Genomic DNA, 26,921 nt, shown 5'->3' on the forward strand with positions numbered 1-26,921 from the left:
CTTAGAACTGACTTTTAAATTTTTTCCTTGTTTATCCAGAAAATGTCCAATTCAGGCTTACTTTCTTTATTCTCATCTCCTGATCTAAGAAATGCTTATGATGAAGAAGAGAGTGATGATAGTTCTCAAAATGAAAGGTTAGTATATTTTATTTGCTTATTATTAAACTAAAATTGATTTATTTAGTTTATATATATATTTGTACAAGCTGTTATGTCTGGTTATTTTCTTGTTATCTAGATGTAAAAAAATTGCATTTATATACAAGGCAATGTAAGTTTATTAGGGCAGGTCACTTGAGTGTACTATAGACCTTATTCAGAGAAGCGCCTATGAGGCTGGAATAGACTTACCGTTTTTTCAGCGACATCTGCTGTAGATCACTTATAATTTTCCACAGCTCATGTTTTCTGGAGTTTTTTGACTACTTAATTTTTTCTACTTAAATATATTTTTGCAGTGTTTCAAAACAATGTAGAACTATCCAAAAACACATTAAATAACACAACCCTCTGAAGGGATGAATGTCTATCCCTCACAGCCTCGCATTCATTCCCGTTACAAATCAAAGATGGCCCAGTTGTGAATATGATCTATGGGCCAGTCCAAATACTCACACTTGAGGTCTTTGCACTTGACCACCTGTCTACTTACAGTGTGCATTTCCTGTATTTAGCCCAAGTGTTCACGTAGGCGTAAAGACTACAGGTGTATGTAGAACTTTTGATTACCTGTTGGGACACAGACACACTTATTGTAACGTTTTATAGTCCACTGAGGCAAGCTTGTTGAGAACCCAAGTGCAGTTTATTAACAATATCAAACATAAAAAGCATCTTCTAATTAAGTGATAAAGAGCAGTTACAAATGTTGCATGCTTGCATGCTTGGTATCTATGAACGTCTAGGTTATGTATGTAACCCCGGTTCCCTGAAGGAGGGAACAGAGATGTTACGTCAGAACTGAATGGACGAATTGGGATCTTGCCTGAGAGCCCAATCAACTTCGAACGTAACTAAACGAGATTTGCATTGCAAAATCCGCCCCACAAAGCGGGTATATAAGGAAGAGCGAGTGCAACGCACATTCAGGTTTTCAATGAGGAGCTGAGCCGATGACCCGGCTGCTCAGTGGTGGTACAGCAATTGTGGCAACAGGATGTAACGTCTCTGTTCCCTCCTTCAGGGAATGGGGGTTACATAGGTAACCTAGATGTTCCCTTTCAGTCAGTCACGTTCAACGTTACGTCTGAACTGAACTAACGAATTGGGATCCCTACCAAAGCGCCACTATTGCTGCCCCTTTCAGTGCTTTGTGTGATCCCCCCGCACGTACTGGGGGGGAAGATGGAACAGGGCTTACGCAGAAAAGGTTGATTACTGCTGTTCCGCTTGACCCGTACAGTAAGACTATTGGATAACTTTGGGAAAGCATGCCTTTTCCAAGCAGAAAGGGTCTTGCACACTTATTTCCTGTCACATTCACATGCTCTCAAGTGGCCAAGACCACAAGTGTGGGTATTTGGACAGGCCCTGTACTGTACTGATTAAAACTTTCAGTGCATCACGTGATCAACTGCTAAATTCAAATGTGTTTTTGCAAGTTGGTGCTATAGACCCTTTTCACATTTCCGGGTTTCTCAAAACCGGAAGTTGTCATAGTTGGTTAAACTTCTATAGTGGTGAATGAGAGACCACATTAAGTATATTTAACTATGTTCCCATTTGCTCAAATAGCAAAAGAAAAACTCCACAATAGTGTTTTCACAACTTTCAAAAGGAGGAAAAAAATAGAGAGAGATTAATAACGCCAGTCAGTCAGAAGAGAGAAAGACGTAAATTTGACCATCCCTCCCATCCGCTCTATTAAAAACACCCTCACAGCAGCTTTAACTAGTTTCTTGCAGTGTTATAAAAGTAGGCTACATGATAAAAAAAAAAAAATAATAATAAAAAAAACTTTGCAGGATTTACAATTTAGTAGATGTCCATTAAACCGCGTCATCACAGTCTGTGGAAAGGGTGCTGTGTTACGTGACAAGCATGACGCGTCGCCATGGAAATAATAAGGTGATACGTTCTAAAATAACAATAACCTTAAAAAACACACATGCTGGGGGCTCAGCTAAAATATTTTAAACTGAAAGGTTTACTTATTTATGCCAATTACGATAACTTTATATTGTAATTATACATACGTCCATGCCAGCTTTGTGGCTTAATTGATGGTATAATAATACAATAAATGTTGATTTGGTTTTTAATGCTTCTGTTCATAATCATTTAAATAAATATTAATTAAACTCCAAACAATAATAAACAGATCTTAACAAGTGTACAATATTGTATGCATTTATTATTTTAAGCATTGAAATTGTCTTGTCCAAGCTGCATTTTGCTCCCAGATAAGATATTACAAAGGGCATAGTGCCCTCAGACGACCACACTGGTGGTAGATGAGGAGAGATCTCCTGTTGTAGAGCAGGATTGTAAAGCGCTTTGGGTATACAGTATATGAAAGCGTTCTATAAATGCCTCATTCATTCATTCATTCATTCATTCACTAATAAGATTATTTCCAATATATTAGAAACAAAATATTTTTGAAGAATGAAAACATATAGCATTAAGCTGAATTAATGCCTAAAAACTGAATTAATACTGTGCAATAATGAGATTTGTTTACATACAAATGTACATTTTTTTATCTGTACAGTCAGCAAATGAAGGGAGCAGTTCACAGTTATTTAGAGGAGAGCATTCGTCCATACATTGATCTGATCGACACTCTGCGGTCAGTTGGCATTCAGAAGGACTTGGCATTACCGACTATTGCAGTGATCGGAGACCAGAGTTCTGGGAAAAGCTCGGTGTTGGAAGCGCTGTCTGGAGTTGCATTACCAAGAGGAAGTGGTGAGGACTGGTTTACTCTCCTTTGAAATTGGAAATTCATATAAACACAATGAACATTTTAGGTAGACTACACCTCTCCAATTTTGCTCTATTGCACTTCCAGCAAGGTATGATGGATCCATGAGTTCAAATTGTTTATGCCAAAGTCTGACCCTTGGTCTGGCAGCAACAAACCACTTATTCAGATATTTGCATCAACAAGCAGGTGTAAAGGTAAAGTGGTTACTAGATCAGTATAATGCATGAGACACATGCAGTTCATATTCAAGTTCATGGAAAATTTGCAATTCAGATGTATTTGTTAGGATTAAATAGTTGTTTCTACATTTAAAATGGTTTCTGGAGTCTGGCAGAATATGCTGTTTTTGGTCTTTTAAATACGGGTGGTCAACTCTGTTGTTGATATCAACTCTGTTACCATCAATGTCAACTCTGTTTGTTTTAAGGTTTTGCTTTAAAACAAATTATCATTATGTGTGTTTTATTGTCAACAAATTGATCAGAAGCTGATTAGCATAACTAGTATTCTTACTACATGGAATGTTAAAGGATTTTATTCATTTTTAAAAACTATGTTTAGTGAAAATGCATACTGGCCACTTTTCAGTTAATTTTACTCTAAAACAAAAAGTCTCTATCTTATTAGGCTTAAAGTTGAATTAATGTAAGAAGAGACAAAAGTTATCTTAGGGAAGACATGGTTTTTAATTGTGTTACATATTATGTTAAAGGGTTAGTTCACCCAAAAATGAAAATTCTGTCAGTATTACTCACCCTCATGTTGTTCCAACCCCGTAAGACCTTCGTTCATCTTCGGAACACAAATTAAGATATGTTTGATTAAATCTGAGTGCTGTCTCATTACTCCATAGGCTTCTAAGGGTTTGAAACTTGCTGGCCCAGAAAAGTTTACCCTTTAACTGTATATGTTTGACCCATTTTGTTTTGAATATGACTGCTTTTTCTGTTAGTACATTGCTTTTCAGAATGAACATTTTAAATCTTACAAGTTTAAGATCAGCAAATATTGAAAATATGAAATTTAAAGTGTGTTCCCTGAAAATAAAAAAGTTTAACAGAATAATTATTCCTATTTTTGTTTTCTTTCTCTACTTGAAATGTACCCGCAATTCTGGAACGGGTCGTATGTTCAAATTGAATTCTGAAGGCCTGTTCACACCAAGGACCACAACTAAAGATAACTATAATGAAAACTATATTAGCGACCACACCAGTGGACAATAATGTTCTATTTATTATAAGTGCACACTACAGTTTTGTAGTCTGCCACTTTAAATGCTTGAGCTTGTAACCCTTGTGCATTAATTAAAAAAAGTTACACATATAGGTCCATAGTGGACAAAAATGTCCATGCCAAAAAACTGTCATACAAATTTTAAGCTTGGAAGCACAGACTTAAGTTTAAAATAAAACAGAAAACAGGGATATAGCGAGTATTTGCTTTATAGGCCAAACCTGAGAAAATGGCACCATCTGGTAAATCTGCGCAGTAACAGATTTTTATGGAAGCTTGTTTCCGCCACAGAATAAAACATTTTAAAAGATAATTGCGACTTTTCATCTCACAATTGCGAGTTTACATCTTGCAATTCTGACTTTATTTCTCAGAATTGCGAGATATAAAGTCAGAATTGCGTGAAATAAAGTCACAATGTGTTATAAAGTCAGAATTCTGACTTTTTTTCTCGCAATTGCGAGTTTATATCTCGCAATTATGACTTTATAACACATAATTGCGAGTTTATATCTTGCAATTCTGACATCTTTTCTCAGAATTGTGAGATATAAACTCACAATTGTGAGATATATACAGTGGCGGATCTACGGGGTGGCAAAGGGTGGCAGCTGCCACCCCTGGGATACAGTATTGCCACCCCTGTTGCCACCCCATTTATAAATCAGATAATATTTTTTAAGTATATTTTATGTTCATAGCCTACACGTTGAAGGCTAAGGAGACCCGCAACAAACTCCTCTCAAACAGAAATCGCCGATTTAGAATCCCCTCCCCCTCACAATGGTTTCACCCATCACTAGCACGGCAGCGACCACCGCGAAAATGAAATTTCACCAGTGGCAGCAGGGCAGTCTGGGCAGGCAGCGCACAGTGCATCTGTCTGCAGTACGCAGTGTCTTGCAACCCGATTGGAGAGACTGAGCTGCCCCAGAGCTAGGGTGACCACCCGTCCCGCGTAGCGCGTGCGCGCACAGCGTTTGAAGCCCAATTCACGCGTCACGCAAATTGAGACCGTGTCACGCATAATCTATGCTTGCTCAAAAAAAAGTTGGTCGCTCTATATACTCGAGCCCCAAGCAGACAAACGAACATTACTTGACATTTCAGCACGCTATTGTTGCCACACAAACCCCTCAGTTGAACTGCTGACTAGGTTGTTGTCAACTTTTTCGTTGTTGTCATGACAGCGCACGCACGCGCATACCAGACACACTGGGAAGGAAGGAACTTTTAGATGCGCGCTTTCCAATTCGAAAAATTCGAGAAAGAGACTGTCTGAGAGGCAACGCCATCATCAATTAAAAAGAGAAGGTGTGAGTACAAGAAACAAGAATGGGGAAATGAATATTTGTGGCTGAAAGGTGTTGAGGGGGATACCGAGAGGGCTTTTTGTGACCTTTGCAAAACGTCCTTCTCAATCGGACATGGAGGGAGGGGAATACGAGGTCAATCGTATTTTTTTTTTAAATACTTTTTTTTAATTGTTCCTGTGGTGTTGAGCAACTACAATTCCTGTTAATCCTATACATTTATATTATAATTTATTAATTTATTTAAAGTAAATAAATTGTAATGAAAAATAAATAAAATTAAATAGTAAATCTTAAGTGGAAGTACATCTGTCAATTCATTGAATGTTCAAAATATTATGAGTCTTTATTTAGAAAAAAAAAACACACATTGGTTGGCCTATTCATGAGCATACATCAAAAATTACACGTTTAGGAGAATAGGGCATTATTAATACTATGCAAGGTGGTATGTGCTAGAAATGGGTAAACCACTATCAGTGAGTCTGCCAGTGGGGCACCGCCGCGCCAGGCAGTGTCCCACATTGTCCCTCAGAAACATACCCATTGTCCCCCCTTGGGCTTATTAGCAGGTGGTCACCCTACCCAGAGCCTCTGAAGGTGAAGTGAATTTCCCCAGGTGTAGTTTAAATACACGTTTAACTTAAAGTTACATTTGTAATGAATGTATTATTGTATGCTAAAGACGATTCAGCATCAGCAAAAACAGCGAGTCTATTACGTTAGCCAAAATCAGCGGTCAAATCACTCCCTCGTGATTTGTAAGAGCACTATTACCTTTGATTAGCCTATTTTTTTTTAGTAAAGACAAGAACAGCTTAATAAAAAATATAAAATATTGTTTGTATCCATATTACTGATGGTCGCCGTTACGCCGACGTTACGTTACAATACAGTGGCAGTAAGGAGATCGATCATTTGATTAGCTAAGCAGTCCTATTAAATCCAATTCCTCTCAGATATCACAGCAATGAAACCAGGTTACAACTGGGAAAATAACAAATACAAATGGATTAAGTATGGGCGTTAATAGTTGGGAGAAAATATGATGCGTAATAATGATTAGATCTGCATTTGGTCTTAAAGAGGCAGCAGTCTAATAAACTCGCTGACGATTGCTCCATTAATGTGAATCAAATAACAAAAGGCAAAGAAAAAAACAGTCGCAGCTCTTGAATGATATAAGTTTTAATCTATCTATGATAAACTATGCAGTGTTATTTTAAATCTGACTTTATTAGATGTCTTTTTAGCCCATATTACTCCTGAACAGTAATGTCAGTAGACATTACTGAAATTAAAGCACTGGATATATAATTTGTATATTTGTTTAATTGTATACTTTTTTTTTGTTTGACCATGTGTTTGTACTTTGTTTTTTGGTGTCCTATGTCTTCTGAATATAAAACACAAAAGCCTGCACCCTTCTGCATAACGTATGTTTTATTTGTTTTGTTAAAGCATTGCTTTTTCTTTTGCTATAGATATTTATTTTACATTTCAAAATATAAAACAATATTAATTGTGTTCTAAATTTTTTCCCCCTTTTTTTTAATATAACAAAAAGAACCGATATAGGCTACCATTAAAGTACCGGATCGATAAGGAGTATTGGTAAGAGTAGTAATAACGAATGATACCTATCCCTATTGGCAGCAACAAATTAAAAGTTATGGCCAATTTAACTGTGATTAAATTCAGTATATATACGTTTGCCACCCCTCAAAAATTCCTGCCCCCCTCTCGCCACCCCGTAAATATTTTTCTAGATCCGCCCCTGGATATATAGTCCAATTCTAAGGGGAAAAAAATACGGGACTTTTTTTTTGTTTTTGTTTTTTACCTCAGAATAGTTTATATCTCACAATTCTGACTTTATAACACACAATTGCGACTTTATATCATGCAATTCTGACTTTATATCTCCAAATTGCGTATTATAAAGTCAGAATTGCGTGATATAAAGTCGCAATTGCGAGAAAAAAGTCAGAATTCTGACTTTATAAGACGCAATTGCGACTTTATTTCATGCCATTCTGACTTTATATCTCGCAATTCTGACTTTATAGCACGCAATTGCGACTTTATTTCACGCAATTGCGACTTTATTTCACGCAATTCTGACTTTATATCTTGCAATTCTGAGAAATAAAGTCAAGTCAAGTCAAGTCAAGTCAAGTTTATTTATATAGCGCTTTTCACAACACAGGTTGTATCAAAGCAGCTTCACAGTAATAAATTAGAACAATACATCAATGTTTGTTTCTAGTGGAACGTCTACGTTCGGTAATGCTGATCAATAGTATCGTTGATTGATTAATTAAATTAAATATCCCCAAATATCCCCAACTGAGCAAGCCAAAGGCAACAGTGGCAAGGAACCGAAAAACTCCATCAGGTGACCTAATGGAGAAAAAAAAACCTTGGGAGAACCCGGGCTCAGTCGGGGGCCAGTTCTCCTCTGGCGTTTATGAACTAGAGGTCGGATTTAACTGTAGAATTAAAAGTATTATATGAATGCCTGGCTGAAAAGATGCGTCTTTAATCTAGTTTTAAACTGGGAGAGCGAGTCTGAGCAACGAACAGTATCCGGAAGACTATTCCAGAGTTTTGGTGCTAAATGTGAAAATGCTTTCCCTCCTTTGGTGGACCTAGATATCCTAGGTATGACCAAAAGCCTCGAATTTAGTGACCTTAAAGAGCGCGATGGATTATAGGGCGATAGAAGATCCGTTAAATAGACTGGAGCTAAGCCGTTTAGGGCTTTATAAGTCAGTAGCAATACCTTGTAATTAATACGGGACTTTATAGGTAACCAATGTAGGGATGATAAAATCGGTGTTATATGATCATATTTTCTTGATCTAGTTAGAACTCTAGCGGCGGCATTTTGGACTAACTGTAGCTTGTTTATTGAGGATGCAGGACAACCGGCTAATAACGCATTACAGTAATCTAGTCTCGAGGTCATGAATGCATGAACTAACTTTTCTGCGTCAGAAACTGATAGCATATTACGTAGCTTAGCAATGTTTCTAAGGTGGAAAAAGGCTGTTCTTGTAACATATGAAATATGATTTTCAAAAGACAGGTTGCAGTCTAATATAACACCCAGGTCTTTTACTGTAGAGGATGAAGTAACAGGACATCCTACTATGTTAAAGTTGTATTGTGAGAGGTTTTGTGGGTGGTTTTTTGAACCGATAAGTAGTACCTCTGTCTTGTCTGGATTTAATAAAAGAAAATTATGCGTCATCCAATCTTTTATATCTTTAACACACTCTGTCAATTTGGATAATTTAGCGTTTTCATCTGGCCGTGATGAAATATAGATTTGAGTGTCATCAGCATAACAATGGAAACTAATTCCATGTTTCCTTATAATATTTCCAAGTGGTAGCATATATATTGAGAATAATAGAGGGCCTAACACAGATCCCTGCGGCACTCCATAGTTTACTGGAGTTATGATAGATTTTTCTCCATTTAAATAAACAAAATGGTAGCGGTCAGATAAATACGATCTAAACCAGCTTAATGCTTGTCCTTGAACACCAGTATAATTTTGTAGTCGATCTAAGAGTATTGTATGATCTATAGTATCGAACGCAGCACTAAGATCAAGTAAAACTAATATTGAGATACAGCCTTGGTCAGAAGCTAAAAGTAAATCATTTGTGATTTTAACGAGCGCAGTTTCAGTGCTATGATGCGGCCTGAATCCAGACTGAAACTTTTCATAGGTGTCATTTTCTTGTAAGAAAGAGCCCAGTTGAGCGGACACAACTTTTTCTAGTATTTTAGACATAAAAGGTAGATTTGAAATGGGTCTATAATTTACTAGATTATTCAGATCTAATTGTGGTTTCTTAATGAGAGGTTTTATAACTGCCAGTTTAAATGTTTTTGGAACATAACCTAAAGATAAAGACGAGTTAATAATATTGAGGAGAGGCTCTTCCACTACAGGTAACACTTCTTTCAATAGTTTAGTTGGTATGGGATCTAATAAACATGTTGTTGTTTTAGATGAAGTAAAAAGTTTATTTAACTCTTTTTGTTCTATAGTTGTGAAGCACTGTAATTGTTCTTGCGGCGTGATAATTGAGGCTGAATTATAAGGCGCGATTGAGGATTGAACGTTTACAATTGTGGTTCTGATGTTTTCTATTTTCTCAGTGAAGAACTTCATGAAATCATTACTACTAAACTGTAATGGAATACTTTGTTCAGGAGACATCTGTTTATTTGTTAGTCTCGCCACGGTGTTAAATAAGAACTTAGGATTGTTATGGTTGTTTTCTATTAGTTTGCGTAGATGCTCAGCCCTGGCCGCTTTTAGGGCCTTTTTATAACGTGACATACTGTCTTTCCATGCGATTCTAAAGACCTCTAAGTTGGTTTGTTTCCATTTACGCTCTAAATTACGGGTTTCTCTCTTTAGAACACGCGTAGTATTGTTGTACCATGGTGCTTTACTTTTCTCTCTGACCTTTTTTAATCTAATGGGCGCAACAATATCCAATGATCCAGAGAGAATGGTGCTCATAGTGCTAGTTAATTCCTCAAGTTCATCTGTTTGTTTGGGTTCACTGAGCAGCTGAGACAGATCCGATAAGCTGTTTGAAAAATTATCTATGGTGGATGGAAGGATTGTTCTGCCTAATCGATAACGCGGCGCAGCATGATATATTACAGGAGTACGTAATATGCAAGTTACCATGTAATGGTCAGTGACATCGTCACTTTGTGGAATGATATCTATATCGGTTGGATCGGTTCCATGTGATATAATTAAATCGAGTGTATGATTAAATCGATGAGTCGGTCCGGTAATGTTTTGCTTGACCCCAAAGGAGTTTAATAAATCTGTAAACGCAGCCCCTAACGCATCATTTTGATTATCTACATGGATATTAAAGTCTCCAACAATTAATGCTTTATCGAAGTTAACTAATAGGTCTGAGAGAAAATCTGCAAACTCTTTTAGGAAATCAGCGTAAGGCCCAGGCGGTCTATATACGGTAGCCAAGGCTAGAGATAATAGGGATGTTTTTCGAACATCTAAGAGCGTAACATTTAGTACAAGTACTTCAAATGAAATAAACTTATAACCCGTTTTCTGAGTAACATTGAGAAAATCTCTATAGATTGTTGCAACACCGCCGCCACGACCATTCAGACGGGGCTCGTGCTTATAGGAGTATCCTGCTGGAGTAGACTCATTTAAACCAAAATAATCATTTGGTTTAAGCCAGGTTTCAGTAAGGCAAAGTACATCGAAGCTATTATCTGTGACTATTTCATTTACAATAACTGCCTTAGGTGTGAGTGATCTAATGTTTAGAAGACCTAGCTTTAAAAATTGTTTTTGATTACCAATAGCAACATTTTCTGGTTTAATAACAATTAGATTTTTTCTAGATCCTGCAGTAGATTTATGATTTGATCTCACTAAACGAGGAATAGACACAGTTTCTATGCAATGTTCTACACTATTTATATCAGTTAAATTGGTGCAGCAGAGACTATGATTTGGACTTTTGTTTACTAGTCAAAAGGTATTTAACATTTTGGAGATGTTATCTGACAGAAGATCCGATCCGAATCTGCTTGGGTGTAAGCCATCAGCACGGTAAAGCCTAGGACGCTCCCAAAACAGATTCCAATTATTTACAAAGAGAAGTTTCTGCTCATTGCACCATGACATTAACCATTCATTAAGCGCAAATAATCTACTAAACTTTTCATGACCTAGTCGATACGTGGGAAGCGGTCCTGACACAATAATCGTTATATCAGGCGATGTGCTGCGTACCGTATCGATCAGATTCCTGAAGTCTTTCTTCAAAACCTCCGTTTGGCGCAGTCTGATGTCGGCCCCTCCCGCGTGCAGGACAACGGTTCCGACGCGCTCGTTCAGAATCTCGGGAACGTGAGCAGCGATTTCAGAAACACGAGCACCAGGAAAGCAGTGACTATGCACCTTACTTTTATTTAACGTAACGTGTACGTGTCGAACGATGGAATCGCCGATGATCACAGCATCGCGTTCTGTTTCGCGAAGAGGGGAGAAGCGGTTTTGTGTGGATATCTCGAAAACCGGGAGGGTCGGAGAGAGTTTTCTTGGTCTAGACCTGACTCGCGACTTCCGCTGCGGAAAAATCCAGGCTTCGTGATGGCATGTTGGAGCCGGAGTGAACGAGACCATGGCTGATCGCGACCTCGACGTTCGGGACCGATGTTGAGGAACGCACGGAGTAGACGAGGTCGGAGTCAGCGGGTTAGTAACATTAATCTCTGATTTGTGTGCCTCGGCACGTGATGTTTCGAGAGCCAAACGCCGGTCTATCAGCTCGGCTTTTCTTACTAAAAGGTCGTGGATCTGTTTCTCAACAGCTTCCAGCTCAGACTGCACCGCGTGCAGCTCAAATGTGTCCTCACCTGCACCAAAAGGTAAACTACTTACATTTGATATATTCGCCATTTTAACAGATGGACAGTAAGTTAAGTTAGCAACGACGCTACCAGTGGTGCTATCAATATTAATACTAATTTATGGCTTAAGTCTTGGATATAATCCGTCTTTTCAGTGGTACGGGTGTAGAGTAGACGCACGATAGGCGAAAAAATGTTTGTTTGTAACTTAAATGAGTGCGAGAAGACGCGTTCAGCCGTGATCCACGGACGTAACCTATAAGAGTATCCAGCGTTGGATCACAAGGCTTGAGACGCGTCTGCTCAACAATCCGCGTTATAACTATGAGGTGAGGAAAAGTAGAAAATGTTCGTTGTAAGTGAGTTTAAAGAGAAATCAAGAATTATAAATCAATCGATGGAGCTCCAAAGACAACAACGCGCTCAGACGCGACGCATGCGCATTCGAAACAGAACATTCGGAGATATGTACCTAAAGTCATATAATACCTAAAGTCAGAATTGCAAGATGTAAACTCGCAATTGTGAGATAAAAAGTCGCAATTATCTTTTAAAATGTTTTATTCTGTGCCGGAAACAAGCTTCCATAGATTTTCCCCATTGGATGCCAGCAAAACTCCACTGGTGCACACAGTGGCTGGATTTTAGTTTTGCAGTTGAGGTTTTCTCTCTCAAATATTACATGCACACGCGCACATTTTTTTATTACACACATACAAACCACACTCTGACATCCATACCAACACACACACACACACAATTATCGCTGCATAATATATCCTATTGGCTCTAATGTGCCGAAGCAGAAAACAGGATATTTGCTTTAGTAGTAAGAAAAATAGTAAAAAAAAATTATCTTGAAGCCTTGCCAAAAGAATGCATCATTGTATAGTTAAATGGCACTGGGATTAAAAATAGCATTTTTGTCCAAAAGGCGCTGAGAGGATTGTTTACCTAGTGCAAAATAGATTTTTTTAAAGAAAATGGGGGTGAAATAGTAGCCTGGTCCTACCAAGGGGGTAATCTATTAGCCGGAAACTGAAGCTTCCCCGGGGTCCACCATTGATTAGCAGACCATCACCATGCTGTTAGCAATCCATTGACTCCCATTCATTTTGGCGTCACTTTGATAGCGAATTACTTTCACATCTGAGACGTTTAAAGACTGCGCAGTACGCTCAGCCATCAGGAAGTGAGTGCTTCTAATTGACTTCACTTTTCTCTGTTGAATCCAATAGGGTCGCTGTGTCCATTTCTTTTACTTTCTATGGGTAAATATCGAATATACCACAAACCCAGATGACATATTGAAGGAAAATGAAAATTGAGTGGAAGTACATAGGAGGGCGGAGCCAGGCTAGTGAAATAGTAAAAATCCAATAAAAATCCACACCTGTGCCACATTTTATGCAGTTAGTATTAACACAGGCAAAGTGATCAAAAAGCAAAACCGAAAAAGACAAAAATGTCCATAATGGATTCTGATTGGCTTTCAAAGTTTTTATAGTTTATCAGCTGGAAGAAAAAAAACATTCTGATAGTGATTCCAATGATATATTTTCTCTGTGCCATTAATATCCATATAGTTGTGGTTTGGACTCTGCTATTCATTAACATGCATACAATTATTTTTAGACATCTTTATCACTATCGTTATCGAATTAAAGAATGATTACTTTTGTCAGCACGTGCACTGTTGTCACACCATTTTCCACTGTAAGTTTTCTTGGCTGCTAACTGGACTGTGTTTGTTATAGGAATTGTCACCAGATGTCCACTGGAGCTGAGGCTGAAGAAGGTTACTGGTGGAGCCAACTGGAAGGCTGTTCTATCCTACCATAAAAAGAAAATTGAATTTGTGGATTCGTCATTTGTTGCAGGTTTATAAATTGCTTGCAGTCTCTTTTGCTTTCTTAACTTGATGTGTTTTTTTTTGCAACTGATTCGAAATTATCAATCTTACAACTGAATTTAAATTATGAAATTTTGCAGGTCCTATTAAAGCCAGCAAATTGGCAAATGGAAAGGTAGCACATCCATCTTATGATTTGAAGAAATTTGAATTTGAAGATCCTTCATTAGTTGAAGAACATGTTACAGCAGGTTAGTAAATCTGCAGGAAAACTCCTTTCTTTTCAGAGTTACTTGAACATAATATAGAGATCAAAATCTCAAGCTGCAGTCACAATCAGTAAATAAATATAAAAATTTGTTTTGTCTTATAAAATTGATGGCTGTTGTCTTGGATGCTGATTCAGTATTAAATGTATTATTCCAGTTCATCATATCACTGCACAGAACTCATATTGCATAGCAATATCCTGTTATATGAAGGGCTATAGGTGCATGTACGCCATGTCGTAATTACGAGATTCCGACTTGTAAAAGGCTCCTGCCCTCGTAGAAACTCGTAGAGCTTTGACTTCGACCAAATTACCGCTTTACCCCCTGACTGCTGTAATTCATTTTGGCATTGAAAGTGTTGCCATAGAAACACATAATTCTGAGTCTGAGGACATGTCCCTTTAAGACAACTCATATCTCTTTAAATGGGAAAATCTCCAAAACTGTTTGCAAAGCTTACGATTAAATCTCATATTTGAAATCACCAATGAAATTTGACAGCAACTGTCTCATAAATTTTATTTCTAAACGCTTGTATCATGACAAAAAACTGTTTTTTTTTTAAGCTGGACCAAGCTAATGCGTATGTGGATTCCTTAGCACACGTCTCATAACACTGACTGTTTCTATAGCAATTTGATCTTCTAATGGCAGCTGCAGTGACGCAATGGCTTTACTAATCGGCGATTGACTATTTTCCTTAAAAGGCGGGACTCATTCCGCCATATTGCGCGTTGCACTGTCTCCCTTTCATAAGTAATAGGAGTGAACGTCTCAGTTACGTATGTAACCCTTGTTCCCTGAGAAGGGAACGGAGACGTTACGTTGTGACAATGAATGGGGTTTCGCCTAGAAAGCCTCTCCTCTTCGAGAATTAAAATGAGCCAATGGCAAAGAAATGCCATGGGTCTGTGGAATTTGCATATCATAACTCCGCCCCACCTCGTGGGTATATAAGGAAGTACAAAGAGCAGGGAGGTCATTGAGCAGGGAGGTCATTGAGTCTCGACCAGAGCGTTGCGATGGTCATGTTCCTGCAATGAGAACATGACTCATCCACAAACGCTGCTTTAGCATGATCAATGCCCAAACCCGCAAGACAGCGATTGTGCCCATCAGAGTCGGAAACAAGTCGGCCGCAACCAGAAGTGCACGGGCGAGACATCTTTAAAAAGACATGCCAAGATCTTTTGTGAGAGGAAATGTCTCTGCAGAGTGTTGAAGCGACCAGGGAGATGAACACACAAACACTGGCAGATCACTGCACAGATCAGCACGGAATGTGCACTCGCTGGCACTCGCCGTCACACCAACACCTTAGAGAGAGAAGCTCGTCTCGAAGAGTAGAGATGATCAATGATCTCAGGATGGCTTGTGGAGTGAAGTGAAACACTTGGCTCCAAAGCGAAAACATATCTGCATGTTGCCGGCATACTTCCTTATAATACCCATGAGGTAGGGCGTAGTTATGCTATGCAAATTCCGCAGAACCATGGCATTTCTTTGGGCATTTGTATCAATGAAAGAGCTAAAGGGAAGCTTCAGGCTCATGCTGCTTTAAAGGACATATTTTTTATAAACACAGTTAATTTTGCAGTGTGTGTGTTGTACAGCCCAGAATGAGCTGGCAGGAAAAGGGGTAGGAATATGTGATGAGCTCATCACTTTAGAGGTCATGTCACCAGACGTGTGTGACCTCACACTGATCGATCTACCAGGAATTGCCAGAGTCCCAGTAAAAGGACAACCAGAGGATATTGGAAACCAGGTGAGCAGCATGATCTGATTTTGTGCACCACATTTCAGTACCATAGACATCCAGTTTTAAAACTATGTCTTCATGTCTTGCAGATCAAACTTCTGATTATGAAATATATTGAGAAGCAAGAGACTATAAACCTGGTAGTGGTTCCTTGTAACACTGACATTGCAACAACAGAAGCATTACAAATGGCACAAAAAGTAGATCCTCAGGGCAGAAGAACTGTTGGTAACGAAGCAGATGATCCGCACAAAACATTTAATAACATAAATATCTTTGAGGATTTGAGGACTTCAAATCATCAAATGGACTTTTTACAAAAAACATTTTTTCATTCTCACAGCCATTTTGACCAAGCCAGATCTCATAGACAGGGGAACAGAGAAGGACATTCTGGCTATTGTCCACAACAAAGTGATTCCTCTCCACAAAGGTTACACCATGGTGAAGTGTAGAGGACAACAGCAGATCGATCAGAAAATTCCCCTGGAGGAGGCGACACAAATAGAGAGAGATTTCTTCCAAAACCATGACTGTTTCAGGTTACAGTCTGGAAATAATATAATTAAACTTTTAGCATGTCATTTCTGAATTCAAATTCATTTTATGTTTTGAGGTGCATAAAGTAAGTAACAAAGAAGTAACAAAAACAACAACAACAACAAAAAAACATTCAGGGTGACAACTGTCCTGATATAAGTAAGAAAAAAACACACTTAAGAATGAAATTAAGCCTTTCACGCATAGTGGTCACTACAGTGGAAAGCTATTCAAAAATATTTTTTTTGCAAATGCATGGATTTTTATGGCAAAGTTGCACATCAACCTCTACAGTGGACTCTTGTGCATCATCCTATACATTGCCACCAAGTGGCATGCCTTTGTGTTTCAAATTTTCCCCCCTCCAAACCAAGATGGCCAATGGTCAGTCAGAAATGCCAAGTTGCTCCGGAATATCCACCCATTCCTTCTATCCTAGGAGACTCTTTTAGGTATAAAAAAAATATTGCAGAATCAAGCAATATCTAATGAGTCATATCACAGTTAAATTTTCCAAGTTTTGATTTTAAGTTGGGAGAAAATTCAGATTAATCATCTGTCCACTATAGTGGACCTCATGCATCAATGGCTATATTTCAGCAACAATTCATACTTATACTGTGAATATTATTTTTGAAAATACTTAATCTGCAGTGACTTTTTTTCACTGTAAATAAAAGTATTTGTATTATTAGAATGTAATTTTCATTTACATAAAAAAGTAATTTACATAATGTATGTGACTTGTAATGCATTACTTGTTAGATCAAAAAGTAATCTGATTTCGTAATGCACATTACTTGTAATGCAAATTACTTAATTAATTACTTGTAATTAATTAGTTTACTTGTTAGATCAAAAAGTAATCTGTTTACGTAATGCATGTTTTTTGTGATGCATTACTTGTCAGATCAAAAAGTAATCTGATTAGTTAATGCATGTTACTTGTAACACATTACTTTACTTGTAACATCAAAAAAGTAATCTGAATGCATTATGCATGTTACTTGTAATGCGTTACCCCCAACACTGCTCATTTCAGATGAGACTGAAAAAAACATATCGCTAGGTTTTCTCAGAGGAGGTCTATGCTAGAAATGTGTCCATCTTGAACATAATCAGAATATACAGCTAATAAGGGTAAATTGACATACTCTGGTGCACTGGAGGGAGCATCTGAGTGGTTTCCACAGTACCTTGACAGGCTGCAGAAAATTCTGATGGAATCACGTCCTCATGTTCTGATATCAAAGATACGCGAAGTGCAACTTGTATGAAGTTCAATTGCCTTTGCAATATTTCGCATTTATATTTTTTGTATATATTATAGTTTTCAGATGATTTGATATAATTTTATTGATTAGTTTGTTAAATACACATACTTTATCTGTTTGATTATTGTATTATATTTAATACAATATCTCTTCAGTTTAAACCATAAACGCATGCTGTACATTCAAGTGGACATCTGAAAATCTTTTTGAAAAATTTGTAAAATGAAAAATAAAAAGTCTAATCTTGTTTTTCAAGCCCTAAGAACAATAAAAACACATAGGAAAATAATCCTGACTGAGGTTATCATAAATCATACATGAAAGGGTTAATGAAAAGAAAACCTTAAATAGTTTGGCATAATCTTTTAGTAAAATCTCTTTGGAAAAATATTTCACAATACACGAGCTTTGCTGCTTATTAATATTCTTGGAATAAAGTTTATCCACAAAATGATATAGCCATATGGCATAAACTTCATGTAAGAATGAAAAAAAAAGTATCACAGAAAGAAGCCTTGCAGACCCTTAAGACTGTATCAAGGTCAATAAGTCTCATATATTTCACCTTTATGTGACAAGGCAAAGTTAGTTCAGATTGGAAAATGTCATGTGGTATAACTCCCCCATAACCAAAAAAAAAAAAAAAAAAAAAACTTTTATTAATGTTAGATTTTTGTGATGTTCACTTTGTCCATTATTATTTTTTCAAGAATACCTGTTTGCCAAGGTACAGTATGCTAAATGAGCTAAAGTAAACCCCATCTAAACTAAGTGCCTTCTCTTTTTCAACTACAGAGACCTCTTGAATGAGGATAAAGCAACTATTAAATGTCTTGCTGTCAAGCTGACTCAGAATCTTGTTGATCATATCAAAGTAAGTTTTTAAATGTCTCAAACTAAAAGTCCTAAATTTGGTGAACTGCATTTGTGATTTGTGAGAAACTATTGTTTCTTACCTATCTCAGAATTCACTGCCACACCTCAATCAGAAGATTAAAACAAAGTTGTGGGATGTGAAGAATGAGCTTAAGGAGTACGAGACTGGACCACCAGAAGATCTTGAGGGAGCCAAACAGTTCCTCACTGAAGTAGGACCTCAAGTCATCACATCTTCTTGCTTATTAGAATTATGATTAGGGGTTAAAGCTGCTGGAACCCTTTGGAATGTAATCATTTCTTAATATGCATATTGTGAAACAGACTGATCCTTTCATCCATAAAATTAGCAGCCCTTTAACCCTTGTATGGTGTTCGGGTCTGTTGGACCCGTTTTCATTTTTTATCAAAAGAAAAATGATACAATTAATTATTTTTTCAAACTGAGACTCATTGGCCTTGGCTCATTTTCTGTGAGGAATATATATCAGAACACATTTTTAATGAAAACACACTGTACACCCCCCCTACACATTTATATTATACACAGGATGTTCGGGTCCACTGGACCCGGGGCTAATAAAAGTGTGGAAATTGTAGGTCCTGTGTACCTTTACTCTGTCCCAGGGGCGATTCTAGGATTTTCATTTTAGGGGGGCTCAGCCCCTCCAATGAGGGTATGATGTAAAAAAAAAAAAAAAAGTTAGTTTATGGTCTAATGCTCATTATTAAGTAGTTTTATTCATTCATCCAGTAACATGCATATGGCAGAGTTTTATAATCACTGAGGTCCCGAATGTGAGTTACTTTGGGGGGTTCGGGGGCATGCTCCCCCGAGAAAATTTTGATTTCTCTGATCTACATATGTGCATTTTAAGATGTTTTGAAGGCCAAAAAAATTGGATGACAATAGCTTTAAAACCATGTGCGGGCAGCTGTTTTTTTCTCACCTCATCAGCATCACACTCTTTTTCTCTTTGTTTTTATCTTGCTCTGTCTTTTCCCCTCCTAAAGCTGAGCTTTGACTGATACAGGCTTTTAATTTTTGTCTGTCAGTGAAGAAAGTAAACATAGGGTCAACTGATAGGTTGATTTATGAATCATTTTCTCAGACAAAGCTACCAGGAAAGCTAGGTAAATAAGTCCATCTACAATGAAATATAAATTATTTATTTTATTTTTTAAGCTTTTTAGCCTTTGTAATCAACAATACGGTTGGTTATTCATCAAGTCACCCCGTGAAAATCTATTTAATTTCAAATCATTTAACTAACCAGCTAAACGTGTATTAATGTAACTGTCTATTGGCAATATGATTAATCTGTTCTATATTTATTTCTATTTATTAAAAATAACAACATGAATTATCAATTTGCCACTTCTATAAATCAAGTGCTTAAAAGAAAACCACAAATCCCTTTACTCTACTCTTACTCTAATATATGTATACACTTCTACTGATTCATTATTATATTTATATTTTATTATATTATATTATTATATATTATATTAATTATTATACATTATTATATATATATACATTATTATATTATATATATATACAAAACTATATTTATTAATACAAAACAAAATAACTCCACATGATGTTTCTCTCTCAAGGCCATCTAGTGCTTTCAGACAATGATGTGTGTCTTTAATCATTTCTGTGCATGGCAGCATAATGTTAACGAAATACAAAATAATATGTTTTAAAGTTTAAAAAGTAAATTAAAATAAATCATGATCGTTTTCTAAAGTATGTTTTCATGGGTGTTAATCGCTTAATTTTTGTTTTGTAGAAAAAAACAACTATCACACTGATAAGGGCTGAAGGTGAACGCAGCGAAACGTATTGGTATTGGATAAGAAACCGAACCGTCCCGTGTTGCTCCCAATGCTCCAGTAATATTACATTATGTAAACTGCAATGCATAGATGACAAAGAACTGCACCGATGCAGATGTAATATCATAGCAATCTATCAATAAATGCACTCACGACACACCTCGCTCTGCTCGGCGCCCCTGCAGATTGAAAAATGCGCTAAATCCAAGCAGACTCAGATAAGGGGAGGAGCCGAAACTTGACGCAGCTTGCCGCCGTTTCAAATGAGTTTTTTAAAGGGGACTGAAGCGATAAAAAATATATTAATCAAATATTTTTTAGGGGGGCTGGGCAGAAGTTTAGGGGGGCTGAGCCCCCCTAAAAAGGGCCTAGTGACGCCCCTGCTCTGTCCTCCTCCTGTCAGGGCCTGCTGTTAGTGTGTGTATGTTCTTGTATATGGTTTATGAGGACACAAATGTGTATAATGACATGGGTATTACAACGTAAACATGGTTTATGACGACATCTGTGTCCTCATACTAAAACATACTAAATGGTGTTTTTTGAAATTCAAAAAATGCCAAAAGTTTTCTGTTATGGGTAGGTTTAGTGGTAGGGTTAGTGTAGGGGGATATATTATACAGTTTGTACATTAGAAACACCATTATGCCTATGGAGAGTGACCGTACACCACATATCCAAGTGAGTGTGTGTGTGTGTATGCGCATGTGTGTGTGTGTGTGGGTGGGTGTGTGTTTTGTGTGTGTCTGTGTGTGTGTTGTGGGTGTGTGTGTTGTGGGTGTGTGTATGTGTCTGCATGAGTGTGTGTGTGCGTGCGTGTGAGAGAGAGATTGTGTTTAAGTGTGAAAGAGTGCAAGAGTGAGTTTTGTGCTTCTACTCCTGCCATTCCCACAAGAGGTTGCAATTCTTAAATGTGATCTAACAAAGGTAAAGAGAAAATATTGACCATATATGCTGTTTATATTGCTTGTAATTGGGATGAAGTAAACATCTGTTGAGTATTTTAACATAACATTTTTAATTGTGTTGAATTAAAAACCCAAAAATGCAGCGGGTCCACCAGACCCACGAACACTGGCTGAGTAACAAAAATATGAACACCACACAAGGGTTAAAAAGATAAAAACACAGAATACAGAAAAAAAGTCAAAATTGTGAGATACATTTTTTTGTGTGTTTCTTAGGGGGGAAAAAGAATAAGAAAATAATATAGCTGCGAGCAGCGATTGCGGGCCCAAGCCGGTGGCACCGCCAACCTGGTGCCTTTAGTACACTAAAGGCACCGGGGTGGCGGTGTCACCGGCTTGGGCCCTCCATCGCTGCTCGCAGCTATATTTATATATATATATATATATATATATATATATATATCAGACAAGTAATATTCTTTGTCTTGTCACTTAAAAAAAAAAAAAAATATATATATATATATATATATATATATATATATATATATATATAATTACCTTTTTTTGGATGCTAAACTATTGTTTATTATATGCTTTGTACTTCACTCACGTTCCAATATCGAAGGGAAAAATGATCCTCTTCACATGCGCAAAAATGTCCTTGGAAAATTCACAGTGGAGCGGTGCTTACTGTGATTGTACGAATTGTACTACTGACTATTTAGAGCAGTGTAATCTTTATATGTTAGGTTGACCATTTTATTATTATATTTTATTAAGTCTATAATGAACAGGCTGCAATGTCAAGATTGCAATGCTAGTGTGTCTGTGCGTGTGTGTGTGTGTGTGTGTGTGTGTGTGTGTGTGTGTGTGTGTGTGTGTGTGTGTGTGTGTGTGTGTGTGTGTGTGTGTGTGTGTGTGTGTGTGTGTGTGTGTGTGTGTTCATGTTTTTCTGTCCCGGTGGGGACTTTAACCTAAATGCACACAGACTCATGGGGACTCGTATCACAGTGGGGACCTAAATAGAGGTCCCCATGGGTAAACAAGCTTCATTCAGAATGAGTTTTTTTGGAAATGTAAAAATGCAGAAAGTTTTCAGTGATGGGTAGGTTTAGGGGTAGGGTTAGTGTAAGGAGATAAAATATACAGTTTGTACAGTATAAAAATCATTAAATCTATGGAGAGTCCCCACAAAGATAGTAAACCGTGTGTGTGTGGGTGGGTGTGTGTGGCGTGGGCGCGTTTGAACAGTGGACACATAAAAACATACTCCGTCATTATACAGGACGACATTCAAACTGCAAAGTGTTAACTTATATTTGTGTACAGTCGCAATAAAACACAACATTGTGCTTTTGTAAAATAATTTCAAGCAATCAACCCCCGAAAGGCGCTAATTTTAAAATTAAACTAAAATGCTCATGGCTGCACGGGCATTCATAACGGTGCACATCCACGGCGAGGAACGAGCAGAACAGAGTGAACGTTTTTCAGTTAATTCCTACTTCCATAGGAATTAATTTGAAACGCTCGCTCAACCACTATCAATGTCAGTGTGGACGAACATATTTTACTTTCGTTTTTAAGTTGGCGATTCAAAAGCCCCCAGCGGTGTCACATGTCGATTAACCGGTGGTAAAATATTCTCACCGTCACATACCTAGTATATTTTTAAGTAGATACAATAGGCCTACCTGATTTTGAACACAAGAGGGCAGTATAGCCCTATGTATGACTTGACTTTTATGGGACTAAATAGTACAATTACTATTTTTAAACTTATAAATATTTATTAAATTGAAAAAAAAAAGAATAAAATGGGTTTAGTTGTGATATTTTTATACTTTTATATAGAAATAAATGGTGTTTAATTACATTTTTAGAAGATGAGGCTTTAAGTGTTACTTTACTTTAGTCCCTCACTATAGCAAAACCGTTTGAGATGTTTAATATCCGTTCACAATTTAGCATCTTTAATGAATCTTTATCATTTTGAAAAAGTTTGGTGTGAATAAAATAAACCAGTTAGGAAGAGTAGCTAAAAACTCAGAGTCTGAAATATCCAAAAAATCCACATTCAAACCAAAATATCTGACTTCCTTTTGCTCTGAGCTAATAACTGTAAACTAGAAAGTTGTCCGGCTCGGTGAGACCAATATATATACTGATTTTTGTAACTGTTGGTAAAACTAACCCACCCACTTTTGTCAAACGCATGTTGAAAGTGACACACTTCCTGCTGCCAGTTGGTGGCGCTATAACTTTGACTCACGATAGTTACATCCATCTGATCTGCCTCTTACCACGAACACACTGCTAAAGTTTCATCAAGATCAGTTAATGTATGCAGAAGTTATAACACTTCGTCTCCTCTCTTTTCTCGCCATAAATTTGTTTCCTCGCCACGGCCAAACCGTTCGAGATATCAAAAATCCGTCCGCAATTTAGCATTCTCAATGTCTTGACTTCATGCTGACTGAGTTTGGAGGTGATTGAATGAATTCTCTAGGAGGAGTACATCACATTCCACAGCAAGCGTTTTCCAAACAACCCATAATAGCCGACTTCCTGTTGGGCTGGCGTGAAACTTGACAGAGGGAAAGTTGTTCAGCCCGATGAAATCTATATGTGTACCGAGTTTCATATTAATTCATGCAAGCGTGTTTGATATATGAACCAAGTTTTCAGACCCTGTTCAAGAGGGCGCTGTTGAGCCCCCCTGCCACGCCCGTTTCTGAAACTTTTCACATGTCTACTGGCTAATAAGTGTTATGTGTCTGTCGAGTTTCATCCAATTTCAAGCATGCTAAGAGTTTCAAACGCATCCGAAAAGAATATTAAAATTTGATGCGTTGCCACGGCAACAGTATCTAAGATATCAATAATCCTTTCACAGGTCTACATCTGCCGTGTGTTTACATTATACACATAAAGTTTGAAGCAAATCGGGTAAAAGTAAGAGGGTGACTTCAAAGCATTTTGAAAGTGACACACTTCCTGCTGCCAGTTGGTGGCGCTATAACTTTGACTCACAATAGTCACATCCATGTGATCGGCCTCTTACAACGAATACACTGCTGAAGTTTCATCAAGATCTGTCAATGTATGCAGAAGTTATAACACACTTCCTGTGTCCCATTATTCGCCATAAATTAGTTTCCTCGCCACGGCCAAACCGTTCGAGATATCAAAAATCTGTTCGCAAGAATTCATCCTCAATGTCTTGACTTTATTCTCACCGAGTTTGGTGGCGATCGGATGAAATCCCTAGGAGGAGTATTTCACATTCCATTGTATGCGTTTTCCAAACAACGTATAATAACCGACTTCCTGTTGGGCTTTTGTAAAACTTAGAGCACGAAAGTTGTTCGGCCCGATGAGATCTATATGTGTACTGAGTTTCATATTATTACATGCAAGCGTGTTTGATTTATGGACCAAGTTTTCGGACCCCATTCCAGGGGGCGCCGTCGAGCCCCCCTGCCACGCACCGGTACCAGCTTCAGCCCGGCCCTGATGGCCGCGGGTTCTGACGTGTGTGCAAAATTTCAAGAGTTTTTGAGCATGTTAAGGGCCCCAAAAGTGTCAAAAAGGCAAAAAAAAAAAATAATGAAGAAAAAAAAAAATAATCCTTACGGAAACAATAGGGCCTTCGCCCTTTCAGGGCTTGGGCCCTAATTAAATCAGAATTGTGAATAATATTTTTTGCAATTACATTAACATCAAGCTAAAAGAAGTAAATGTTTGAAAATCAAGGCTCATTCTGTTTAAATCCACAATGCTTTGTCTCGTGCCTTGTGTGAACAGCCCCTGAAAATGTTCTCTGTTCAGATAATACCTCTTTTACCTCCTCAGAAGATTCACTTTTGCTGTATAATGATATTGTAAAAGGCTAATGAAACATTTTTTTTTTCTTCACAGACCCTAAAAAGATTCAGCGATCAAATCAACTCTTTATCATCAGGGGAGCTGATGAGTGAAGAAAATTTGTTTGTCCAGCTTCGGGCTGAATTCAAGAAGTGGAATGATCATCTTAACAGCACAAAAACATCCTGTCAGTTTATTTACAACATGCAACAACTTTGAATTCACTGTTGATGTTGTTGTTTTCTTAGGGTTCTGATAAAAATAAAAAAGTCAGTTAATTTCATAAGAAATCCATTTTGTTTCCAAACAAGTCAGCAATTCAAAAGAGTTGAGCCTGAAAAACAGAGGGAGGGAACTGCTCGGATTTAGCAACTACAGAGTGTTTGAGTCGGTTCTGCAAAAACATGTGGCCAAACTTAAGAAGCCAGCCGTTGAATTACTCAATACCATCAAAGGTACCATCACAAAAGACTTTATGGTTATTGTGGAGAGCCAAAAGATTAGATCACCAATTTAATGACATTAATAGTTTTAACAAATGTGTCTGTTTGTCTTCTTGACTTGATGTATTTCTCCTAAAGACATCATCATCACACATTTGACTGATGTGGTGAATCAGTGTTTCAGGAACTACTCTGTCCTTCAAAACACTGCAAAGGTAAATATTGCTCCTAATTGGTGGAAAAACTAATAACTAAACTAAAACTAATCCAGTTTAATCAAGTTCTCTTTCCTCGCAACTTTTTCATTTGACTTTTCCATTTTGCATAGGACAAAATCAAGAACATTCAGTTAACCCAGCAAGAAAAGACGGAGCAGAGGATCTCAGAGCAGTTTGAAATGGAAAACAGGGTCTACACTCAAGATCCCATCTACTTAAAGCTCTTGAATGAGATTACGAATGAGAAGTTTTCAGAAGATCAGTTACCCTTCTTTGACAAAAAATGCACGTACAGTAAGATGCTGGAGGCGTATTATGAGGTAGATCTTCTTAGTTTTCAGAAACAAATTGCTGTGCAGTGTATGTGTATGTGGAAGTAACTTAGTATCTCTTTGTTTTCTTTCAGGTTGTGGTGCAGCGAATGGCTGACCAACTGCCCATGATGATCTTATTTTTCATGTTGACGCAGACTGCTCAGCTCCTGTCTATTGACATGTTGTGTTTACTGGATGGGGCAAATGTGCGCGAGCTCCTGTTTGAGGACTCTGAAGTCAGCAGAAGGCGCAAAGACCTACGAGAGCGCCGGGATCGTTTGAGTGCTGCTCAGGAAGCACTTAGCACTTTTTCTACTGACTAGAGGGTATCTGAAAATACACATAATGGATCTATGTCAATCTTATAATGTATCTGACAACTTCTAAACAAACATCCATTTTCTATAAATAAACCTATAAAATTTTCTTCAGAATATTAAAATATACATACATACATTAACCCACATCTTATACTTTTTGATTGTTTCCATGCTACTCACAAAATGGGCTAAAGCAGGGCCGATACATAAAAGCTTCAGTGCGTTATCTACAAGTTAAGGTCTAACTTAAGATTAGGTCTAACTTGACACGTAATGATTTTTTTGGCTCATATACAATGTTTAAAAATATGCAAAAAAAAAAAAAAAAAAAAAAATATATATATATATATATATATATATATATATATATATATATATATTTATTTATAATTTTTGAGGGCCAGTGAAAATGATGGCAGTGCATTCAATAACTGTAGTTCAGTATGTAAGACTGGAGTCAAACCGTCTGGCTTAGAGAAGGTATACTCTTTGAGAAATCAAAGGACATTTCT

The 26,921-nt window shown here is 37.4% G+C and overlaps 1 protein-coding gene across 1 annotated transcript; it reads left to right on the forward strand.

Annotated features, from left to right (window-relative positions):
* On the forward strand, positions 1-26,627 carry LOC308685229 (interferon-induced GTP-binding protein Mx3-like). The gene is made up of 14 exons (XM_081356895.1): positions 1-137; positions 2,716-2,912; positions 13,676-13,798; positions 13,911-14,021; positions 15,656-15,810; positions 15,894-16,032; positions 16,148-16,346; positions 18,414-18,492; positions 18,584-18,706; positions 25,169-25,301; positions 25,426-25,569; positions 25,696-25,772; positions 25,886-26,095; positions 26,182-26,627. The coding sequence occupies exons 1-14, from the start codon at positions 43-45 to the stop codon at positions 26,410-26,412; spliced, it is 2,016 nt and encodes a 671-aa protein (XP_081213021.1). The 5' UTR covers positions 1-42; the 3' UTR covers positions 26,413-26,627.
* Positions 26,628-26,921: the final 294 nt, after the last annotated feature.

The sequence above is a fragment of the Scardinius erythrophthalmus genome (assembly GCF_964197995.2).
Source record: "Scardinius erythrophthalmus genome assembly, chromosome: 24".
Classification (NCBI taxonomy): domain Eukaryota; kingdom Metazoa; phylum Chordata; class Actinopteri; order Cypriniformes; family Leuciscidae; genus Scardinius; species Scardinius erythrophthalmus.